The following is a 23,980-nucleotide window of genomic DNA, read 5'->3' on the forward strand; positions in this document are numbered from 1 at the left end:
GTGTGTGTGTGTGTGTGTGTACTCTGAAGCGTACTAGATGAGATCAATATTACCCCTATTAAAAAAACAAGGCCCCATGGTATCCTTCTTCAAGCAGTTTTCCTATGTAGAGAAATGATTCTAAGGGAAGACCTGCTTCTTTCAAATTATTTGTCCATTAGTGATAAGGGGCAAAGGAGTGATGGCATTTTAGTCTAGGTTCAAACTTGCAGAAGCTAAAAATTCTTTAATAGTCCAAGTCTTACTGTCCTTCAATAAGAATACATAATATCTGACTGATATATGAAACTCTATGTAAAATTGTTAGCATTTTAATTGCCATCAGTTCTTTGACAGACTCTGGTCATTAATTTTTCTTCTATCTGAAACCATTTTGCAAACAATGGCAAAAATACATGAATCCAGATAAGAAATGTCTGACCATGTGAATTCAGGACAAGAGATGTCCTGAAGTGGAATGAAGCTCAAGACAGTTAATGCTCATGTGCTGGTGGCAGCAAAAACTAATCCAGTGTGTTCGTGTACTAAATAAACAATGAATGTTTACTTTCAGATATTCTTCATTTTTCTTTAGACGCAAGGAGATTTTTGTCATCCAGTAAGTTACTATGGTGGTGCAGAGCTCTGTTGTGATTGTTTTCATCTTTTCAGCTGGTGTGCTCTATATTTTTAAATGTATTATACTGAGGATTTTGTTGTTTAATGTGCTATTTTTTCCAAAGCCAAAGGAAAAAAAGCCCTATGCTTTCTAGGTACGATATATCCTCTATAATTTGCATGCTATTGATATGGTAAAGTTAACCTTATCAAAATGCACATTGACTCGTAATGTGCATGTCCTGAGAATTTGCTGTGTTCTCATGTTGTGTTAGCTTTGATAGTAAAATAGGTTTTCACCTAGATTTCTGCACATGCATCTTGTGTTATTATTACCATGATACAAAGCTGAGTTCTCCATCTGAAAGATGGAGTCTGGGTCCACACTTCACACAAGCTCATTTCGACTACTGCAGGTGGCAATCTGTAAAGACCAAGATGATGAAATTTTCCATTCTGTGCCTCTGGGGCATACACAGAGTGGCACATTTCATGGAATCTGTACTTCAGCCCTAACCAATGGGTAGCCAACTGTGCATGCTTTCAGGCACTCCTCTGATGCTTGGAAATGCCATTTGTAGGCTAGCACAAAACTTGCTTTATGCATTCTGAGGGTAGCATAGCAAAATGTCAGTATTACCAGGGACTCCAGCAACTGATCGAGTGCCCCAGAGATAACCAGTTTGTTCAGGCAAAGAATATGAATGGAGGCAAAGAACAAAAATGCATTTTATTTCAAAATCCCAAATCTATTACAGAGGAATCAGTCCCCATGAACCACAAGCCTGGATGGGGCCAAGGCTCCTGACATTCTCATTGATCATGAATAGTACTCAGCATGATTAAAACAGTGGAATCCAGGACTATTTCTACTCTAATCATATTCAGCATTTTGGAATCATAGGTAACCTTGTTTTACTTCATATAAACTAATTGCCAAGTTCCCACTGACAGAATTAAAATAGTTTTATAAAAATACGTTTTCCTCAAAAGACCTGCATGATCAGATTCAGTTGTCAAAGTAAGATTCTGTCGAGCTAAAGGTTTAAGTGATCACATCACACATAAAATATCCAACTCCAACCAGCACTCAAAGCTGACCCCTCAGCATTCTAGACTCACAAGGGGCCTGGTTGAGCAACCCTGCCCCCTGCCAAATATCCTTTTTTGACGTCATTAAACAGAATTCTTTTACTTTTTTTGCTCTATGCCATTAATGCCTCAGAGAAGAATACTTCCATTTTTTATAGAATCCTCACTGTTTCTCCTCCACAACCAAATGTCCTGTCTTAGAATTAGTCAGTAGTATCCACCTTAGTCAGAGCTCTTACTTTGTTAGAGGTAAACATAATTAGTTTGGATTCATCAGAACCTTTATAGAACACCTCTTCATAAATCATATTTGTTAAAGTAGATGTAGTATTCTTCCAAATTTAGTTTTCTGTGGTTCCCTTCTAACCCTTAACTGAAGAACTTCAGTGCTAACTTGCCTTGCTAGCTAATAATAGTTCAGTCTAGAAGTGCTTCTTTTTAGATATTATGTCATCTGTGTCCTCTTCATTAAATTCTCACTGAGAGTCTGTGTCCACCTCTTCAAACAGCTGTCAGCAATTTCTTCAGCTTCTCTATCCACTCCTTCTGCCCTCTTGCCCAAGGTAGCTAATCTTATGCCCATGGCTAGAATCTAAGATATGTGGTAGACAAGAAAAAACATCTGTCAAGAATTTTGTTTTCAAAAGTGCTAATGTCGAAAGACTTCATAATAATGAAAATACACCTCTTGCCTCCTTGGGAATCTTCTCACAGCTCTTTTATGTCAGGAAGAATGTTGCTTTTCCTTATCTATTTGGAAGTCCATTTTATCTTGTTTGAGTAAAAGAAGGATCAGTCAGGCACCTATCAAGTGCCAGGCACTGTTGTAGACACTGGACATACTGGGATGAAAAAGGAAGGGATGCCTCCAAAGAGCTGCCCTTTAAATAGCTAAGCTCCTATTAAACCTGTTTATCTTTACAGATATGAGGAAATATACTGAGAAAGTACTTAGCTATCACTTATTGATTGTTTTTCTAATTAAATAAGAACTATATTACACCACTTATTCAAGTGGTATGTTTACCTTATAAGGTGAGGTTTTAGAGTCAGCTGTATAGTACCAGCTATTGGTTAAGATAATATTTTTTTAACATTTTTTACAAGTTTATTGAGAAATAATGGACATGGCTCACTGTATAAGTTGAAGGTCTACAGCATGATGGTTTGATTTGCAGATATTATGAAATAATTACCACAATATATATATATATTTTCATATAGATACAATAAAATTGTATATATATATTTCATATAAATACAATAAAAAGAAAAAAATATTCTCCTTGTTATGAGAACTCTTAGGATCTATCTTCTTAACAGCTTTCAAATATACCATATAGCAGTGTTAGCCATAGTTATTGTGTTGTACGTTAGGTCCCTAGTACTTATTTATCTTATTACTGGAAGTTTGCATCTTTTGACCACCTTCCTCCAATTCTCCCTCCCCTCCACCCTTTGTCCCTGGTGACCACAAATCTGATCTGTTTCTCTATGAATTTGTGTTTGTTTGTTTTTTAGATTCCACATATAAGTGAGATCATATACTATTTTTCTTTCTCTGACTTATTTCACTTAGCATAATGCCTTCCAACCCATCCATGTTGTTACAAATGGTGGAATTTCCTCTTTTTTATGGATATATATATATATATATATATATATATATATGCATGCCACAACTTCTTTACCCATTCACCCTCTGCTGGGCATTTAGGTTGTTTCCATGTCTTGGCTATTATAAATAATGCTGCCATGAACATAGGGGTGCAGATGCCTTTTTGAGTTAGTGTTTTCATCTCCTTTGGACATTCCTAGAAGTAGACTTGCTAGATCATATGGTAGTTATATTTTTAACTTTTCAAGGATTGATTAGGATAATTGTTTAAATTTATATTAGGGACCAAAGAAAAATTGTTGGTGATTTGATAAAACAATGAAGAAGGATCTGAAAGAATACTTTTTAAAGCCTAAAACAAATAAAAACAATAGGAAAAGATAAAACTTAAGACACCTTTGAAATCATTATAGTAAATGTTGTGGATAAGTAATAGGATATCATTGAAGAAGTACATGTAAGTGTTAGAACAATTAATGGCCATTGAAATTTATAAATTAAAAATTCACTCTCAACATTTTCTAAAACTTGGAAAGGTTCATTAAGATATTTTATCAGAAAGATTCTTAACAAAATTTTATTTGAATATGAAGTATGTTGTTAGTTTGACAAATACATAGTTTAAACCAATGCAATAAAATTTGAGGTTCTTTTCTTTTTAACCTAAGTAGAAAACACGAGGTTTCTCAATTTGTCCTATGCCACTGGTAATGCTGATTTAAGCTGCTCATCTATAGGCTATCATCCATAGCTCTCTATTTGGACTATATTTTAATTCCCTATAGATTTCAACTAATTGACCTTGAGAGAAAGCTGAGTCTCTGTGACAATATGGTCTTCAATCACCACTGCCAACATAAATAAATGGTTCCTCTCTGAATCTATCAAGAGTAATCTGAGTGGAATTTAAGTTTTTGATAGACTTTTAAAAAATGAGCCCAGACATGAAATAATACCCTTTTCCAAAAAAAAGGAATAGGAATTAAGACAGCTAAGATTCATGTAATAAGAAGTGTTTAGCCCTTCCTGTTGGAAAGTGGTCAGTTATCTTATTGAAATCTGGACAGTTCCCAAATTGATTTATATAATAACGAACTGAATACAATTTGACAGTATCTTCACCATTGTAAGTGAATAAAATAAGGGTTAAAATAAGTGTACCATACCAGTCTAAAATTCTCCCTATGTAACACTTTAAGTTTTTAAAAATGTTAATAAAAAGCTTGCTATTTGAGTTTCTTTGAGTATCTTCACAGATCACTTGATTTGGAAATAACATTCCTTCTAAAATAACATTGCTGACTTTCATGCACGTTAATTTCTATGAGGTATTTTTTATGCTTATCTAAACAAACAATTTTTCCTAAAAGAATTTAATTTTCTCATCAATAAAAGTCAATGCTTTTGTGTATTATGCTCCACCTTCTTTTCTAGTTTCCTGTATAAATTGTTCAAATTTATTTTTTTCCTATATAAAAACAGACTTTAAAACCTATAATAAAATTTAGAATGCAGCGAATTCTTAACGGAAAAATGCACCTTTATAATATGAAGCTAAGTATCAAAGCAATGATATGGATACTATAGACAACAACAACAAAAAATCTTTTATTTGAATAGTCAGGTAATGTGTGCCAAAATGTCTTCTCTATTTAAGCCATCCAGATAGGTATTTCAATTTCAGGTCACACATACTGGTAACATAAGCATAGACTGGAAAATTACATAAAAATTAGACTTTAGAAGTCTTGTTTCTCATATTACGTAAATACAAATGTAAAGAATAGGTTACATAAAGTGGCTAGGTTTAGAAAAAGAGAGTGATACAAAGGAAAATAAAGCCAAAATAGTTCTTACTTGTTTTTTTGAAGTCTATCTTTTTATTAGTTGGATAGGCAAGATGATTTTGTTATTCATATATCTAATTTCCTACGAGGTATCTAGCTCCTGTTAACTTCTAGTTAGGGGATCCAATATGGCTTTGGTTAGACTCATATAGTGTTTATTCATACATCTATTGATCATACTTAGCTAAAACTTCTGAGAATTCTCAATTGCCTTCTATTTTAGTGGAAAATTCATTCACTTTAGATACTCTCATAATAATCACAGTATTTATGTTTAACATTCTATGTGTCCTAGTCTGAATGCATCCACAGTTTTATATTTAATGATGATTAATTCATCGTCTACTATGAATAAGGTTACAAGGGATTTATAGCAAAACCAAGTGTTAATCCTGCCCCAGCCTTCAAGTATACATGAACCTCAACATGTATATCCTTAATACATGTACTTATACAGCCATAATACAAGTGGTAAGTGACCTGTCCATAGAAATTTGGTTTTATAGAAAGAAGTTATTTTCTCTATAACAGATCAGAGTAAGGTCCATAGAAGGGTTAACATTTGAATCAGCTGTTGAGGAATCAGTAGGATATGGTTGTGGTAAAACACCTGAAATGGTACAAACTGAGAGGGAGGGATGCTAGAAAGTATGTGGAGTACAAACAGGATATGTGAAAGGTAGTTGTAAGGAAACATTACAAATGTGGGCATGATGAGAAATGCTTTCACATGATAATGTGAAAACTGAATTACTACAGTCTTTATGTTATTAGAGATGTATTTGGGATCTTGGATTGAGAACTAGAAAGCAAGGCTTAGATTTGAAGTCTGTTTATCTATGATCATTCTTTATGCTGAGACCCTGATTAAGAATAAAATAGGAAATCTTGCTGCTTAATTTAGCACAGTCTAGTCTACCGAGTTTTGAGTAAAATTAAGATAAAGTATTCTTTTAGAAACAAAAAAATTTCTTCCTTTATATCAGCATGAATTGTAGGACAGATGGGTAAGAGGAGCTTGAGTTTTACAAAATAGAGTAGAAATAGCAATTCTAATACTAATGATAGTAACTAATATTTATGTATTGCTTCCAAAGCCAAGGGCATTTCTAAACATTTTACATATATGAGCTTGATTTACATATGTTTTCCTTATTTTACAAATTAGGAACTGAGGCACAGAAAGATTAAGTAACTTGCTTAAGGTAACATACCTAGTAATTGTTAGAGCCCATATTTAAAACCAATAAAGGCATCATATTTTATAGTAAGGAAAGAATTCACAAATATTCACCTGAATCTAATAGCCAGTTACAGTTCAAAATCAGTATCTTTAGGGACGCTTAGATGGCTCTGTCAGTTAAGCTTCCGACTCTTGATCTCAGCTCAGGTCATGATTTCATGGTTTGTGAGCTCGAGCCCTGTGTTGGGCTCTGCACTGACAGCATGGAGCCTGCTTGGGATTCTCTCTTTCCCTCTCTCTCTGCCCCTCCCCTGCTCTCTCTCTCTCTCTCTCTCTCTCTCTCTCAAAATAAGTAAATAAACTTTAAAAAATGAATAAATATAAATAAATTTTTAAAAATAAAATTAGTATCTTTACAGAGATCTTTCAATTGCAAGATAAAATAATAGTAAAAAAAGCAACTTTCTGTAGTATTCTTCACTGTAAATAAATTGATAAAAGAAACATCTTTTTATTAAATTAATTATAATTTCTAAGTGAAAATATAAATCATTAATGATAATAAGAGCCAGGATGTGAATAATTGGTGGTTCAACTATTTCTTGCTCGTTTATATTTTAATATGATTATTCATGTTTAATGTATTTTGAGGACTTCATGAACATATTTTGATTCTTCAAATACCATATTGATGGCTGTGCAGAAACTAGCCCTACTTTAGATTCTAGATGGCTGAGTAAAAATATTTTGCCCATACTGCCTCAAATGATTTTGGATTCTCTGGGAAAAGAGACTCTTCCTACTATAGGATGGCAGTCTGACTGTCCTTAAATAGGTGGGCCATGAGTCTGTCATTAAATTAGATGTAATATGTTTGAATTTCACCATTCACAAGTTGATATGAAAACAATCTCCATGCAATTCAAGAATTTCCATTTCCCTGTGGTAGCAGGGAAATTGGTCTTGCTAATTCAAATGTCTCATTCATATTTCTATCTTAGGCTCAGTTAAGTAGGAATGCCTAACCTAACCCCTTGCTTTTCCTGTTTCTGAGGAATATTATGGCATAAAAGCATCGGGGCAACAGGAATCTAAGGGAGCTTGGATAGTATGGGTCTAGCCCATGATTATATTTTTTTCTTACTAGTCTTTGCTGAAGAGTAATTATTTCCAACAGGGATCGATTGTTGCCCCAGTCCCCACTTCATCTGTTGCTATGTCAGAAATATTTCAAGAGCCTCGAATTCAGATACTCTGTCTTTCTTTTCTAAACCCAAAATCAAAGATTCTGATTCAATAGCCCATTCAGTCATCTCCATATTCATTTGGTTAAAAATTTCTCTGTTGCCTTCTTAGAATCACTCTAGGATATCGTGGGAAGCTTACAAGTTCATCCACGAAGACTTTGCTCAAACATTGCTGTTTTATCACTGTGATGCCGTGTTTGATAATGGTATGCTCTATGAGGTTATACCCTAAGAAGCTGGGAGATACCTTCTTCTCCTTGGGGACACCTAAAGCATTAGCCAAGAATTCTATCATTCTTCTTGGTAGTACTTGCTCCTGCACCCCCATATTTTTCACCAGTTCCTATATTGTAATAAATTGAACTTTTTTGACTCATTTTTTGTTCATTGAACCCACCCCTTTGAGACCATTTGTATAGTATTCTTTATGCTGCATCTTTCAATCTAATTATTTTCTTTCATTTATTCTTTACCTCAAAACCACATCTTCTTATAAATATTCTTCATTTAAGGAATACAGCAAAATCATCCTTGATAATATTTAAATTTTAAAACTTTGAAAAAGTTATATGTTATTCATTTTATTTCATTATACTTTGTGCCTTTTGTGGTTTTGCGGTGCTAATTGTGCATGACAAACGTGTTATTGAAGATGTGCCCATCTCTGAATTTGTGTGTGATGCATAGTCTATTTAGCTGTAAAAATTTATTTCAGATTTTTTCAGAGTATAAATAATTGGACCGATGAAGTGTCACAGGAGATATGTCTAAAGTAACTGAAAGAATTGTGATTTTTTATGGTTACATACTCATCAAAACTCACTCATGAAATAAAATTTAGGCAATATGATGTCATTTTTCAAAGATCCACTCCCTGGTTAAGCACTCTCTGTGGACAAAGAAAATATTTTTTTTAATCCACATTAACTCTCTTAGACCCTAGATACCATGAAATATATAAAATAAAATTTAAAAAAGACCTGTTTTTAACACAGTACTCCAAAGGCCTAACAGCATAAAAGGGTGCCTTAGCTTGAGAGAGAAACTAAGTTATTATTTGGCCATATTTGGATCCAAATATTAGACAATTGAAATAGAATTTAAAATAACGATCACCTATCAGTTAAAGGGATAACACATCATACATTACTGATTTATTATATTTTTCTGATTTTAGTCTAGAAGTCTTTTAGAAAGAACTATACCCTCAACTTACAATGCATTTAATACAATCTCTGTTGCAGGTTACTTAGTTATAGAAAATCCATCAAGTAAGTTTGTTAAATATCTTTTCTTCTTTTTGAATATCAATGCTAGATTCACTGATTCAATGAATCTTAATGTGTGGTTCCTTTCTTGTATGTTTGCTAGAAAAACCTCCAAGCTGGATATAAATCATAAAAGCATGACTAATTGCATGGTAACTGGAGAAATGCTTTCTCTCTCTCTGGGGCGAAGCCTGCATGTCTGTATTTTAGCTTGGGAAGTAATACGGGGATATTTAAACTCCTTAGGGTTTAAAAACCATGTCATTATGAGAATGAGGTCACTGCAATATTTTATATCTTCTAAAACTTTGTAATGTATAAAATGTTTTCTGTATGACAAAGAGGTATTATGTGCTTTAGGATTCAATGATAACTTTATGCCCTTTTATTTACTTGAAAAACTTTCTTCGTTAAAATATGAAATCATTCATCGAAAGTCACTTGAAAATTGAAAGAATTTTGTACCAGGAGACAAAGAAAGCAAACTTACGGTGGAAAAGTTAATTTTGTAAATATGACAGAGTGACTTTAAAGGGCGGTGTGGTTTATGGGTTTTGAAATGTCTGTTGTTCTGTGGCTCATTAACTGTACAGCCAGCGCCATGCTAAAGTGAAAGAACTCAATCTAACGTGATAATATTTATACCTTTCTTTGCTTGGAGGCCGGTGAGCAAGAAATCCTTCCTGCAACATGTTGAAGAGCTTTGCACAAACAACAACCTAAAGTTTCAAGAAGAATTTTCGGTATGTTACTAGCAGTTGTCACAACATTGCCAGACCTCCAGTCGTTTCATGTGTCACATTTCATGTCCATTTTAAGCAAGCAAGGCCATGAAGGACTGTGGCCTTGATAATCAATACCCAATTACCAGGTTGATTGTTTGGATAGTAATGTTACACGTGGTGGCCTCTGGTGCAACCCGAATGGAATTATTCACCTACTGTGTGAGGAAAAGGTGCTCTGCTTCAGACCTTCCCAGCAATGGCAACCTGGCCTCATTTCTTCTCTGTTCTTTCATCCAGATAGATGAGAATCTGGAATGCTGTATTCACCGGTTTTTGTGAGACTTAGGTTATGCTCTAAATGTGGTTTTAATATTTAAATAATTATTTTAGATTTAGAGACCAAATAATTCCATTTTTGCCTGCTTAGTTTATGTTAGTGATGTGGATGAACCTGAGAACGTGATGTTTCCAGAAACTATAAAAATCATATTATTTCTAGAACTATCCAAAAGGTAAAAATACCTGCATTTTATGAGGCCTATTATTAAGTTACTATGAAATAAATACTATATCACATTATGGAGAATATGTGAAGTTAAGAACATTCCACTTTGACACTATTCAGAAGTTAAGATTAATTTTATTGCTTTCAATATTCTATATACCTATAAAATTTAAATTATAATAATGCATAAGGTGTATATCAGAACTATGAATAAGCTTTTTTTAAAACTTGTATGCATCTTTCCAAACTTAGCTGGTTATTTTGTATTATATAAGTAAAATGGATCTCTAAATGTCACCAAAAACTTTATTTCTTTTTTTTTTTGCATGAAATTTTTAGTGTGTGAACTTATGAAACAAAGAATTAAGCAATTGGCTTGAATAATTCAGGATTATAATATTTCAGCCTCTCAGGGAATAATAACAAAATGTGAGAAGATTAATGGTATTTCCTACAGCTCTTTGGTTATGCTTCTTAAGTAATATTGGTCTGGACTTAACAAAATCGATGGCACCATAAAACTTTTCTTAGCATTTACACAGCGAGAACTCTCAATTTTTCAGGAGCAAAAGTGTAATTTCACTAGAATAAGAGCGAATATAATTACATTATGCATGACTGAGTAGATGAAAAGTTTTATTAGCAATAACATTTTCACATGTATTATGTTGAGAAAGTTTCTAGTTCGACTTTTTTGGAGATCATGGTTTTGAGAACTTGTTTTTTTATATAAATATATAGGCAAACTTTATATATTATACAAATGTATCTATATATGTAAGGAACTTTTTAAAATTGTTTTTATCTTAATGATGTGTTAAGTTTTCTTTTTTTTTTTTTTTTACTTTTTTTTAACGTTTATTTATTTTTGAGACAGAGAGAGACAGAGCATGAACGGGGGAGGGGCAGAGAGAGAGGGAGACACAGAGTCGGAAGCAGGCTCCAGGCTCTAAGCCATCAGCCCAGAGCCCGACGCGGGGCTCGAACTCACGGACCGTGAGATCGTGACCTGAGCTGAAGTCGGACGCTTAACCGACTGAGCCACCCAGGCGCCCCTAATGATGTGTTAAGTTTTCAAAGCAAAATTATATTTTAATAAATAAATGCATATTTGATAAACTTTATAACTCAGGTCATACTCACTTATACATTAAATATTTATAAGCTTCTACTATATGATAGGCATTGTATTTAGCATATTGATGTATATATGAACTCAACACTCAATAGCCAAGTGACTTTGGGCAAATCACTTAAACTCTCTGTTCCTCAATATCTTCATTTGTAAAATAATGCTATTTAACTCACTAAGTCGCAAATGCTAACATAATTGAATGTGTGTAACACTAAGAATCATGGCTGACACAGGTATTAGCTATTATGATGATGACTTCTACCATAAAAGAAGCTCATACTGTGATAAGACATGCACAAAAAATACAGAAATACACCGTATCATGATAGAAATATGCAGGGAAAAGTGAGAACTGACTCTATTTGGATAGCAGTCAGAAAAGGCTTTACAAAAAGGTGACCTTTGAGATGAACTTTAGGACAAGCAGAAGACCAACAGATAGATAAAGGGGGAAGGGTTAAGGATGCAAAACAGTCCAACTCAACTAGGATCCCAATGAAAAGAGCAAACAGTAAGAGAAAATGCTGAATAGGATGGTGGAGGCCCTATGTTCCCTGATAAGAAAAAGGCTGCCAAGTATAACATTACAATCCAAACAGTCAACCTGGTAATTGGGTATTAATTATCAAGGCCACAGTCATTTAAATCTATAAGTGGAAACTTCTTTGTGAAAAAATTACAGAATAGAAGTACCACTTTTCAGATGATTTCCATTTCACCTTTTTTTCTGCCTCTATTTCATTGTCTCTTACGAATATACTGACATATACTCCTGACACCTTGACACAAGGAAGCTGTTCTGGGATTCCCTAGTTGGCTAATTTTTTTTTCCCTAAGCTTTTTGTGCCAACACACGAGATTTCAGATGCTTACACTGTTTCTTTCCTCTAACCCATATCCATATGCAAAAGACTGTCCGGATTTTCTTTTTGAGGAAAAATAAGTGGGAAAGGGAGAATTACCTAATTAAAAGAAATTATTTATAATGATGTTGAAAAAATTGTAAAAACACAAATTTTAATACTTTTTAAGGAATTTGGCAAGTTGAGACTTCTTTCTAAACTGGAAACCTATGAACTTTGTAAATATAAATCACCAGCTCAACAAAATAATGAACACGTTTTCTGGCACCAACTTTTTTAATGATGAATGGATAATATCATGATCTCTTATCAAAATGTCAATAATGGATCTCCTTGACCCTTCCTCTGTGTCTGATAATTCTTAATCACACCTTTGCATTCCAGTACCGATTTAACAATGCCTACTGAGAACAGGAATTGACCTTTAACATGTTCTTAAACTGACCAGTGTTGTACCAATTAATAGGCATGAAATCACGCTGCCCGAGGAGAGAAAACAAAAAATAAATCACTGAACTCCCTTCCCCTACTAAGTAGACATTAAAATATTAAATAATACTCAGTGTGTACCTGATGAAACCATTAGTGAAGTATGGAGCAGGGTTATTATTAACATGGTTGCCACATCTTAGAGCTTCCCAAAATACAAAGAAATTATCCCAGAAAGACCAATAGTCCAAAAGACCAATTTTTTTCAGAATATTTTCAGTAAACATTTATATAAGTTCATTACTATTAATTTGATCTTGTTTCTGCAGTTATGAGAGGTGTTTTCAATTTAAAAGTAAAAGGGTTTAGAGTGAAGAATAGTCTTTTATTAAGTAGAATTTCTTGTTTTCCTCTGAAATAAATCTAAACTGTGCAATAACTTCATTCCACAGGAATTACCAAAATTTCTTCAGGATCTTTCTTCAACTGATGCTGATCTGCCTTGGAACAGAGCAAAAAACCGCTTTCCAAATATAAAACCATGTATGTGCACTTACTTCCTCTGGTTCTGACCTGCAAAATGTTTTAAAATAAGTACCAAATGCATCTTAGCATTTTTACTTCTTAAATTTATTATATTACATATTCATCAGATTACAATAAGGCATTTTATTAGCAGTAATTTTCAAACTGTATCTCTTTTGCTTTGTTAATATTTATTGAAGTTAACATACATGATTTTCAGCTTGTTCACACAAGGTTTACTTATGCAGGTGCAAGAAACTGTAGACCTAATAGTTTCTTAGCTTTGTAATTTAACCCAAGTAAGGAACCTCTCTAACATCTTCCTACAGATCCAGTTCTCAAATGAAAAGAGAAACATGTAACTTTGTGCATTAGTTTCCCTTAAAAGCAGGGCAGTGCTTTCTTACGGAATATAAAAAAATGCATTGCAAACTATTCACTGAAGATCGGAGTAAACGTATGCTTACCAGGATTGGTTTTACAAAGGAGGCAGGGTTGTGTCTCACCATAGTAAGCCATACTTCATTTTTCAATCAATGAGAAAAGAAACTGCATTGTTGTTTTAAGAATTAGCAGCGATGTGAAAGGAAAAATAATTATATTCCTCTGTTAATAATAGCTGTATGTTTGATATTACATATTTTGAACACGTGTGCCTACTGCCTATATTCTGATACAATTCACTTCCTACTATGAAATAAACAAGTGCTATTTGTGGTGTTCTGAAATATTGTTAATATTGTTTCAAAATCTAGAATTTTTAAATATTTCTAATTTTAAAATATTCTAATATATAATAATATATAATATTATGTATTATAATGATACACAATATACAAATATGATATATAATAATATAATAGTAATATATATATTTTTCTATGTTCTATATTGGTAAAATCCTTACTTAAAAATTGAACTCTTCTGTCTAGGAAGACACAGACGTGGAGAAGGATACACTCGCAGAGTGTAAAATAATAAAGGATGTGGATAGGAAGACATGGAGCAAATTCTGATATTCTAGAACTGGAGGATAACTGAAGCATGAAGTAAACAAATTTAGGGAAACGTGATATAGGAAGTAGTCATCTAGTGGAATCTGCTAATTCCCAAGAATTAGGATAGGATGAAAATGCAAATAGCTTTAATCACACAAAATCCTTCCTGGAACAAAGCAAATAATACGTGAATGACTTTAGGAGCAAGTTGACAAATCAGACACTATTGTAGGAATGACCGAATGTTAGTATTGCATCTCTAAATGTCTGTGTTTCTCAGTGGATCCTTTTGTTTTCCCTTTCAGAGAGTTAACCTGGGTCAGATGCATTATAAGTTTAAGAGATAAGGAATTTCTCATATTTTTATATTTGTCTCTATCTATATTTCTTCCATACTTGTTTGCTTCATTCCTATTCAATGCTTTTCAGTGAAAATTAATACTATAATCTAATTGAAAGACAGTTATTATGGAATATTTCATATCTATTTACATTCATATATTTGGCTGAAGTGATTTCTAATCTATCAGTATATATAAAATAAGTAAACCAAATATGGCTAACTTATTTCCAAAGATCAAAGGGTACCTAATTGAAAATATGTAGAAATTTGAGATGTTAGCAAAATATTTTTTAAATGTGACATTTCAATCTTTTATTATTAAGATCCCAGTGCATTATTATCAGGATTCATATTATCACTATAAGAAAAGTCAGACCACATAGCTTTATTACTTATAAGACAGGAAGAGAATAAGAGTGGTCAATGGAAGTAAATAAAAAACCTTAAAACAACAAGAAGATTTGAGGAGTATGATTGCCCCATTTCTTCAAATCTGAGGCTAAGACAAAAAATAATTGTTAATGGTGGAATTACACATCAAGGATGTTTGGAATATCATCATTAGAATTTCATGCATGTTTCACCTTTACTAGAGGCAAATGGACAATGTCTAATTGTTTTCTGCTTTCTTGATTTCAGTCCAGAAAAATTTATGGCACTTTTTCAAATAATGTATTACATCCACATTCAATATCTTTTCATGGATTTGTAGGGGAAAAGTGTTTCTTAACTATCCTCTTAGAGAATTGGAGGTCCTATAAGAAATAATTGTATTAGGTAGATTTCTCTATTCTTCAAGAATGTTATTAGAGTAATTAATTAATTCAATGAATACCTACTGCCTGCATATAGTAAAACTGCTAAGAATGTGTGGGCTCCAATGAAACTTGCTAGGCTGCAATCCTGTGTACCTACTAACAGCCTTAGTGACTATATGTACCATTCAGTGGTGTCCACCTTGTGAGCTTACTGTGAGGATTAATGAAATAATTATTTAACCCACTCTGCACAGTACTGGAACATGCTCCCAATGTTAGTGCTTATGATTGTTGAATCAGTAATAGATTGCTTATTTTTAAAAGCCACTAACTTTCTTGGTGAATAAGCTTTAGTAACAGGACTTTAGGGGCTACAGTATGGACATAACAAGCACAGTTCCCTAACCTGGGTTAGAAGGCGAGCTATAAACTCACAGCCACCTCTATGGGTAAGCGTACCCCTGCCACACACACACAGTACAAGGAAATGAGATGTTTAAACTAAATATATTCTCCCGCTGTGCTCGCAGAGAAGCCATTAAGCTGAAGAAACGTTTTTTTCTCCCATAGAGAATGAATTCATTTTAATAGACTCTGAATTTTAGCTTGAGCCAGCTTAGTGAAGTACATTGTTTCCCCTGAGTAATGTAGGAAGTGGGATTTCAAATATCACAGTGCATTATAGAAGATATTAGCTTACAGGGCTTTAAGGTACTAGAATTAGCAGCAAATGCTTGCAAAAGAGATTTCCAAATCTCTGTTTGACAGGACACTATGACCTTCAGAAATGTTCCAACACCACGAAGAAAAGTTTAGCTTGCTGTTGACTCAGATAGTTATAAGCAGGCATATCAAGTGAATAGAAACCTGCTGGCATCCCTTCCTAAGTTACAGGACTAGCCACAAGGTCATTAAAATAGTTATAGCACACCAAATTAAAAGTCTTTGAGGCATAAATCATTTGCATAAATTTGCTTAAACATTCCCCATCTCTAAACCTATAGGGCAGGTCATTTTAACTCTAATGATGCAGCATAGTCATTTAACAAGTAACATGTGTTTAAGCTTTAAGAACATGAGAGCATGTATCAAGTTCTACTCAGCTTTATAAGTTCCAGAAGCTTTCGTGTAAGTTTTCCTCAAGAAAATTCTAAAAATAAATATTATAACTATATATTATAGTTTAGGTAATGAAGGAGAAGAGAAATTAAGGAATTCACCCAAGTCCATTTATATGGTAGATAACAGATGATTCATTTGGAATTCAAATCCAAAGCCATTTACCAATTGTTCCTCTACTACCAAGTGTCTTCCTCATGAGATTAGGAAAAAAAAAACAAACTTCAAAATAAAGATGTAGTAATGGTATTTTGTATCATTTTCATGACTAGTAAAATTAGCACTGGACATTCTGACTGTAATACCAAAGTGGTAAATATTCTCACAAAAAATAATTTTGAACCCCTTTTTTGAAAAAAATAATGGTTAGGGGCATCTAGTTTTACCAGATCTTAAAATATTCTAAAGAATAATCATTAAAAGTTTGGTGTTAAAGAAAGAATAGGCAGAAAAATTAATGGAAAGGAATAAATAGTCCAGAAATAGGCCTAAATGCATAGAGAAATCTAATGTATAGTAACAGTAGTATTTTGAGTAAGGGGGAATGATGGAATGTTAACAAATTGAGACTGTTGTTCCAAATGGCAACAAAGAAACAAACAATAAAAAATATATTTTAGCTCGTTCCATAAAACATAATAATAAATTCCAATGGATCAAAGATTGAAATAGTTAAAACAAAAGCAGAAAAACCCATTAAAGTTCTAGAAGAAATTATGAATGATTTTGTACAAATAAAAACATTGATGTGACCGACCCCTTTGTATGAATGACACAAGAAGCCATAATTCCATGAGGAAAAATAATTAGAAATTTGATTATAAAAACATGTAAATTTTATGTATGGCAAGATAGCTAGCAGCTCCATTGATTGACAGAGTAAAATAAATGATAAGAAGAAAATTTCATTCAATACATGTAAGCATATTTTCATTATAAAATATTTTTAATAGAAAAATAGTATAATATGAAAAGTCCGTTAAAAAAGTTATTTAAAATGGTCAATACACAAACAAATAACCTCAGATCAATTACATTCACATTTAAGGAAATAAAAATAAATATTATGAGATATAAATTTGTGTCTGTCAAAATATCATAAATTAAAATGTTTAATATCTTATGGTAGTGAAAATAAGAGGAAACAGAATTGTTCAAACACTTTTGTTCGGAGTATGAACTTATATAATTAGAGAACAATTTGGCAATATCTTTCAAAATTTGAAATGCACAATACGATTTAGGAATTCTACTGCTGGTAATGCTTTCTACAAATACACTGCAAATAGTTTAAATATATTTATTCAGCATTTTGCAATAACAAAATGAGATGAATTTAAATCATCATAAGAGTTAAATTAATATATCCAATCAGTGAAATACCATATGTTTAAAATAATGAGCTAGACATTTTGTCTATGATAATATGGAAAGACATACATAGGTAAATGAAAAAAAATTGCAGAAAATTTGTGGTTTTTAACCACAATAATTCCATTTGTGGTTAATTTTTTATGAATATGTACAGAAGATTCTGGAAGTATGTACAAGAACATATTAATAGTCATTGTCTCTGAGCAGTGGAAATATGAGATAAGAGGGAACTTCTTTAATTTTATGGCTATCTGTAATGTTCGATGTTATGTCATGAATTTCTTTGTATTATTTTTATAGGAAAGAAAGTAGTGGCAATTTTAAAAATGAATTATCATTAATGTCTCATATTTTCCTCTAGATAATAATAACAGAGTGAAGCTGATAGCTGATGCTAGTATTCCGGGATCAGATTATATTAATGCCAGCTATGTTTCTGTAAGTCACCATTTTTTTGTTTTATATTCTTATAAAGCATAAATACTTCAATTATATTACTCTTCCAACGATTTTAAATAAGAAATTAATTATAAACTCTATGGATTTTAATGTGCCAGTCCCTCACAACAACACTAGGTACCTCCCTTTTATAGATGGGGAAATGGAGGCTCCTAATAGAGATTGCAGTTTACCAACAATCATGTCACTAGTAAGTGACACAGGCCTTTCCACTATTTTATATTTGTCAGTATATTATTTGTGCATAAAAAGGTCTGTCAATCTCTCTTACAAAGAAAATACCAGTCAAATAGATAGTTATGTCCATATAATATAAAAATAGCATGCTCTTCTTCCCATCTAGGTTTTCAGTCCTTCAATGGGACTATGATGTCATGTTCTCTTTTTATCCTCAGCTACCTGGAGAATGTGCACTCCATTGTACCTGCTCAAAGAACATAAATGAGGGGCACCTGGGTGGCTCAGTCAGTTAAGCTTCTGACTCTTGATTTCAGCTCAGGTTATGATCTCATGGTTTGTGGGTTCAAGCCCTGTATTGGGTTCTGCACTGACAGTGCAAGGCCTGCTTGAGAGTCTCTCTCTCTCCCTCTCTCTGCCCCTCCTCCACTCGCTCTCTCGTGCTCTCTCTCCCAAAAATAAATAAACATTAAAAAAAAAGGTGGGTGGGGCGCCTGGGTGGCGCAGTCAGTTAAGCGTCCGGCTTCAGCCAGGTCACGATCTTGCGGTCCGTGAGTTCGAGCCCCGCGTCAAGCTCTGGGCTGATGGCTCAGAGCCTGGAGCCTGTTTCCAATTCTGTGTCTCCCTCTCTCTCTGCCCCTCCCCCATTCATGCGCTGTCTCTCTCTGTCCCAAAAATAAATAAACGTTAAAAAAAAAAAAAATTAAAAAAAAAAAAAAGGTGGGTGGCTCAGTCAGTTAAGCGTCCAACTTCAGCTCAGGTCATGGTCTCACAGTTCGTGGGTTCCAGCCCTACGTCCGGCTCTGTGCTGATGGCTGAGACTAGAGACTGCTTTGGATTCCATGTCTCCATCTCTCTCTGCCCCTCCCCTGCTTGCACTCTGTCTCTCTCTCTCTCAAAAATAAACATAAAAATAATATAAAAATATAAAAGAACATAAATGAACCAACATGGGATGAATTTTGTGGCATGCCTAATGAACTATCTGGCACATCATAGATAATAAAAGCTTGCTGCATTGGATTGAAAATTGAATGAAACCAATGTGTTTTTAGGGCTTCCTCTCCTTCTCCATGGCTCTTTGACTTCTCAGTGCTCTTCCCTATACTTTAAATGCACCCAAGACCTCCACTTGGGTTGACACAACCACTCTGAGGAATCTCAGAGTTAGGAATTGCCCTTGTTCTTATTTAAGTCAACCATTCACCTTGGAACTGTCTCTTTAAAAATCCTATTTGCTTCTCTCAGCATTGATTCACCTACTTCCTCCTAAGGCAGATGATTCTATCTCTGAACAGCTCCAATATACAGTTGTCTTTTTTTAAAAAAACAAGATATGCTCCCTTATATTTTCACACCCTGGCTTTAATTCTAACATATAGCAAAGTTAACCATCCTTATCATGGTGACCCTACAGTCACCTGAGGATTTCCTCTACTGCCCCTAGTCTGTTTTTCTTTTTTTTTAATTTTTAACTTTATTTTTTATTTTAATTTTAATTATTTTTAATATTTTAGTTAGTTAACATACAGTGCAATATTGGTTTCAGAAGTAGAATTCGGTGATTCATCACTTACATACAACACCCAGTGCTCATCATAAGTGCCCTCCTTAGTACCCATTACCCATCTAGCCCATTTCCCACCCACCTCCCTCCATCAAACCTCAGTTTGTTCTCTATTGTGAAGAGTCTCTTATGGTTTATTTCCCTTTATTCTCTCTACCCCCTTTCCATATGTTCATCTGTTTTGTTTCCTAAATTCCACATATGAGTGAAATTAATGGTAATTGTCATCCTCTGACTGACTTCTCTTAGCATAATACACTCTAGCTCCATCTACAATAGTTGCAAATAGCAAGATCTCATTCTTTTTGATGGCTGAGTCATATTCCATTGTGTGTATATACCACATCTTCTTTTTTTTAATATATGAAATTTATTGTCAAATTGGTTTCCATACAACACCCAGTGCTCATCCCAAAAGATGCCCTCTTCAATGCCCATCACCTACCCACCCCTCCCTCCCACCCCCCATCAACCCTCAGTTTGTTCTCAGTTTTTAAGAGTCTCTTATGCTTTGGCGCTCTCCCACTCTAACCTCTTTTTCTTTCCTTCCCCTCCCCCATGGGTTTCTGTTAAGTTTCTCAGGATCCACATAAGAGTGAAAGCATATGGTATCTGTCTTTCTCTGTATGGCTTATTTCACTTAGCATCACACTCTCCAGTTCCATCCACATTGCTACAAAGGGCCATATTTCATTCTTTCTCATTGCCACGTAGTACTCCATTGTGTATATAAACCACAATTTCTTTATCCATTCATCAGTTGATGGACATTTAGGCTTTTCCCACAATTTGGCTATTGTTGAGAGTGCTGCTATAAACATTGGGGTGCATATGTAGATGGTGTACCCCTTCTAATCTGTATTTTTGTATCCTTTGGGTAAATACCTACTGGTGCAATTGCTGGATTGTAGGGTAGTTCTATTTTTAGTTTCTTGAGGAAACTCCATACTATTCTCCAGAGTGGCCGCACCAGTATACATTCCCAGCAACAGTGAAAGAGGTTTCCCCTTTCTCTGCATCCTCGCCAACATCTGTTGTTTCTTGTGTTAAGTTTAGCCATTCTGACCAGTATGAGGTGGTATCTCAATGTGGTTTTGATTTGTATTTCCCTGATGATGTGTGATTTTTGAGCATCTTTTCATCTGTCTGTTAGCCATCCGGATGTCTGCTTTGGAAAGGTGTCTATTCATATATTCTGCCCATTTATTAACTGGGTTGTTTGTTTTTTGCTGCCCATAGTCTTTTATTATTTTCTTGTTCATAGGTCTTCACTCCCAGGCCTGCCATTTCCTTTGGTCCCACTGGAACTCTGCTTATGTGATGCTCCGTCCTGCCTTGAAACCTCTGCTAAGGGGGGAAAATTCATTCTAAGTTCTATATTGATTAATTATAACTCCATAATTACAGTCAAATATTGGGTCCTATTGTGAAAGAAATAAATAATTGGAGAATTTAAGATTTATTAATAGGGGAAGTGAGGGAGGGTTCAGAGGAGTTAAGGGATCTTTTGAATATTTATGCAAAAACTTTAAATCGAGCCTATTTTTCTGCAAGAACTTTAAATCCATTTTGAAAAACCACACACATTTTCTGTTGCAGGAAGAATATTTTAGTCACTTATGAAATTATTAATTCCCTTGAAAATGTAATTCTTCTCTAAAGATTTTGGTGAAATCTTGTGATTATTAATTTTCATTGTAGCCTAAACTCTATAGCATGCTGAAGTTTTACTTTGATTTACAGAATGATGCATATATGCATTTAACTTTAATCAATGTGCTAATGATCATGTGTTTTGTGATACTATAGAACAGGACAAAGGCAAATAATTGTATCGGTGATGTATTGATTTGTATAATTTTTATTCCCCAATAAGTAGGTACGAAAGAATAGCTCACATCCTCTAATGTTCAACCAGATATAGGGTAACAGTATAGGGCATGGATGTGATTACAAAGGAAACTGATGGTTTTAGTAGGTATAACTAAACCTACACAGATTACATAAACAAAGGAATATTCATGAAACCCCAGTGTCCCTTCTAAATATTATAGGTTGTCAGGAAACAACCATAAGAAGATGATAATGCAGGGTGAGCAATAAACTAAGAATTCTGAATATATATATCCTGCTATAATCAAGTGATGTTGTAATATAATAAATCTTACAACAAAGTCACTATGACCCACATGTAATGATATTCAAAATCATTACTGAGCTGCATGGTAAGCAGGCTCTGATGGAAAGCACCCTACATTAAGGAAGATTTCAGAATTGGAGTGGGCAGTATATTGTTGCTCTTAGCTTTCGGGTAAATCTTTGCTTGAAATGCCAGGAACAGATGGAAATAGAAAAGCCATTAAATCATTGTGTCCCTTACTTCACCATCCCCAAAGTCAGGCAGTCTTCCCTCAGAAAGAGTGAAGACTTCTCAGAAATATACATCTGATATTTCCCCCCACTCCCCAATTTTGTTCCATGGCACCTCCATCTGAAAGTTCATGAACACTTTTTCCAGAAGCAAAAGACAGGAGCCATCTACAAATGGACACTGGATTCTTATTTCTGTCTCTGAGTGCTAGAGGAAAAGGGAGGAAAACTGTACAGGGAGGTAAGGAAGAAAGCAAAATAACTACTCTTCAGATGGAAAAGCAGAACACCAAGTCTGGGGAAAGGAAAAGGGAAGACCAGAAGGTGGTCCGAGGGAAATGCCTTAAGACTGGGAAACTCCAGGCCAGGGTCTGTAACTAGATTAATATGTGTTTATCCCTCTGCCCTTGGCTGTTCTTGGGAATTGTGCTCCTGAAGCTAGGACTCACAGAGAGCTTGGAACATTTCGATAGTGGATAGACTGTGGGAGAGAGGTAGGGAGGAAAAAAGATACTGCATCCCTATAAACAGCCACTAACTTTACAAATGAGTTTAGAAATATTTTCAAGAGAGCTAACAATAATAACACTATGCAATGGGACATGAGAAAGTCATCAAAACCTCACAATTATCTCTCTTGTCAACTTGAGATGCCTGAAATTACTTTAACTTAAGGATATATTTTTACTATAATTAGAAATTAAATATTAAACCCATGATGAAAATGAACTGTAATAACATCAGAAACAGATTTGTCCCTACTTTGATAGAATACTATAGTACCAAAGGACATTTAGTCCCTAAAAAAAGTGAAATGCAAATGACTGGAAAACATTTTATAAATCGAATGATTACTATTCAATTACCATTATTCAATTACCATAATTACCATTACTCATCCTTGAAACACTTCCTTCATTGGGTATCCAGGACATCATTCTCTCGATTTTCCATCTACAACTTTGACTCTTTCCTCTCAGTTTCATTGGTTCTCTGTTATCTCCTCCACCACCAAACAGTGGAATTATCTAGAGCCCAATTCTTGAATTTATTATTTCTTTCCAAATGCATTTCCTCATGATTTCATCCATTCTTGTGTTTTAACTGAGACCTATGCAATGATTACTTTCAAATTATGCATCCAGTTTGGATGTCTTCCTGAATTTCAGACTCATATACCCAATTGCCTTCATGATATTCCCACTTGAATATCTAACAAAGATTTCAGGTTTAATATGTCAATTTTAAATTCCTAATTTTCCCTTCAAATCTGCATCCAGAAGTCTTCCCCATCTTCCTCTGAAATTCTTATACCCAATATCCAGTCCATCAGCAAATTCTCTTGACTCTGTCTTCAAAATATATCCATATCTTATCATTTCTCACCATCCCCATTTTTGTCAGCAAAATTACCCCCATGGTTGGATTGTTGCAATAACCTTCTAACCACTCTCCTTCTTTCACCTTTTTAAAAACATATGTATGTATGTATGTATGTATGTATGTATGTATGTATGTGTTTATTTATTTGGAAAGAGAGTGAGCAAGCACATGAGCAGGGGAAGGCAGAGAGAAAGAGAGAGAGAATCCCAAGTAGGCTCCATGCTGTCAGTGCAGAGCCTGATGTGGAGCTCCATCCCACAAACTGAGATCATGACCTGAGCCAAAATCAAGAATCAGACTTGTTTAATGAGCCACCCAGGTACCCCCTCCTTTCACTTTTTAACCCCTATAGGCTGGTCTTCTTACAGAAACCAGAGTAAAACTGCTAAACCATATAG

At 34.1% G+C, this 23,980-nt stretch overlaps 1 protein-coding gene across 1 annotated transcript in view; it reads left to right on the plus strand.

The window, feature by feature from the left end:
* PTPRQ (protein tyrosine phosphatase receptor type Q) overlaps positions 1–23,980 on the plus strand; it is a 204,133-nt gene that overhangs the window by 163,070 nt on the left and 17,083 nt on the right. The window contains exons 35-38 of the mRNA XM_047867339.1: positions 8,829–8,855; positions 9,514–9,595; positions 12,962–13,052; positions 17,988–18,064. Coding sequence (XP_047723295.1) covers positions 8,829–8,855; positions 9,514–9,595; positions 12,962–13,052; positions 17,988–18,064 — 277 coding nt within the window. The remainder of the gene's footprint in view (positions 1–8,828; positions 8,856–9,513; positions 9,596–12,961; positions 13,053–17,987; positions 18,065–23,980) is intronic.

Source organism: Prionailurus viverrinus, chromosome B4, assembly GCF_022837055.1.
Source record: "Prionailurus viverrinus isolate Anna chromosome B4, UM_Priviv_1.0, whole genome shotgun sequence".
In the NCBI taxonomy this organism is placed as follows: Eukaryota; Metazoa; Chordata; class Mammalia; order Carnivora; family Felidae; genus Prionailurus; species Prionailurus viverrinus.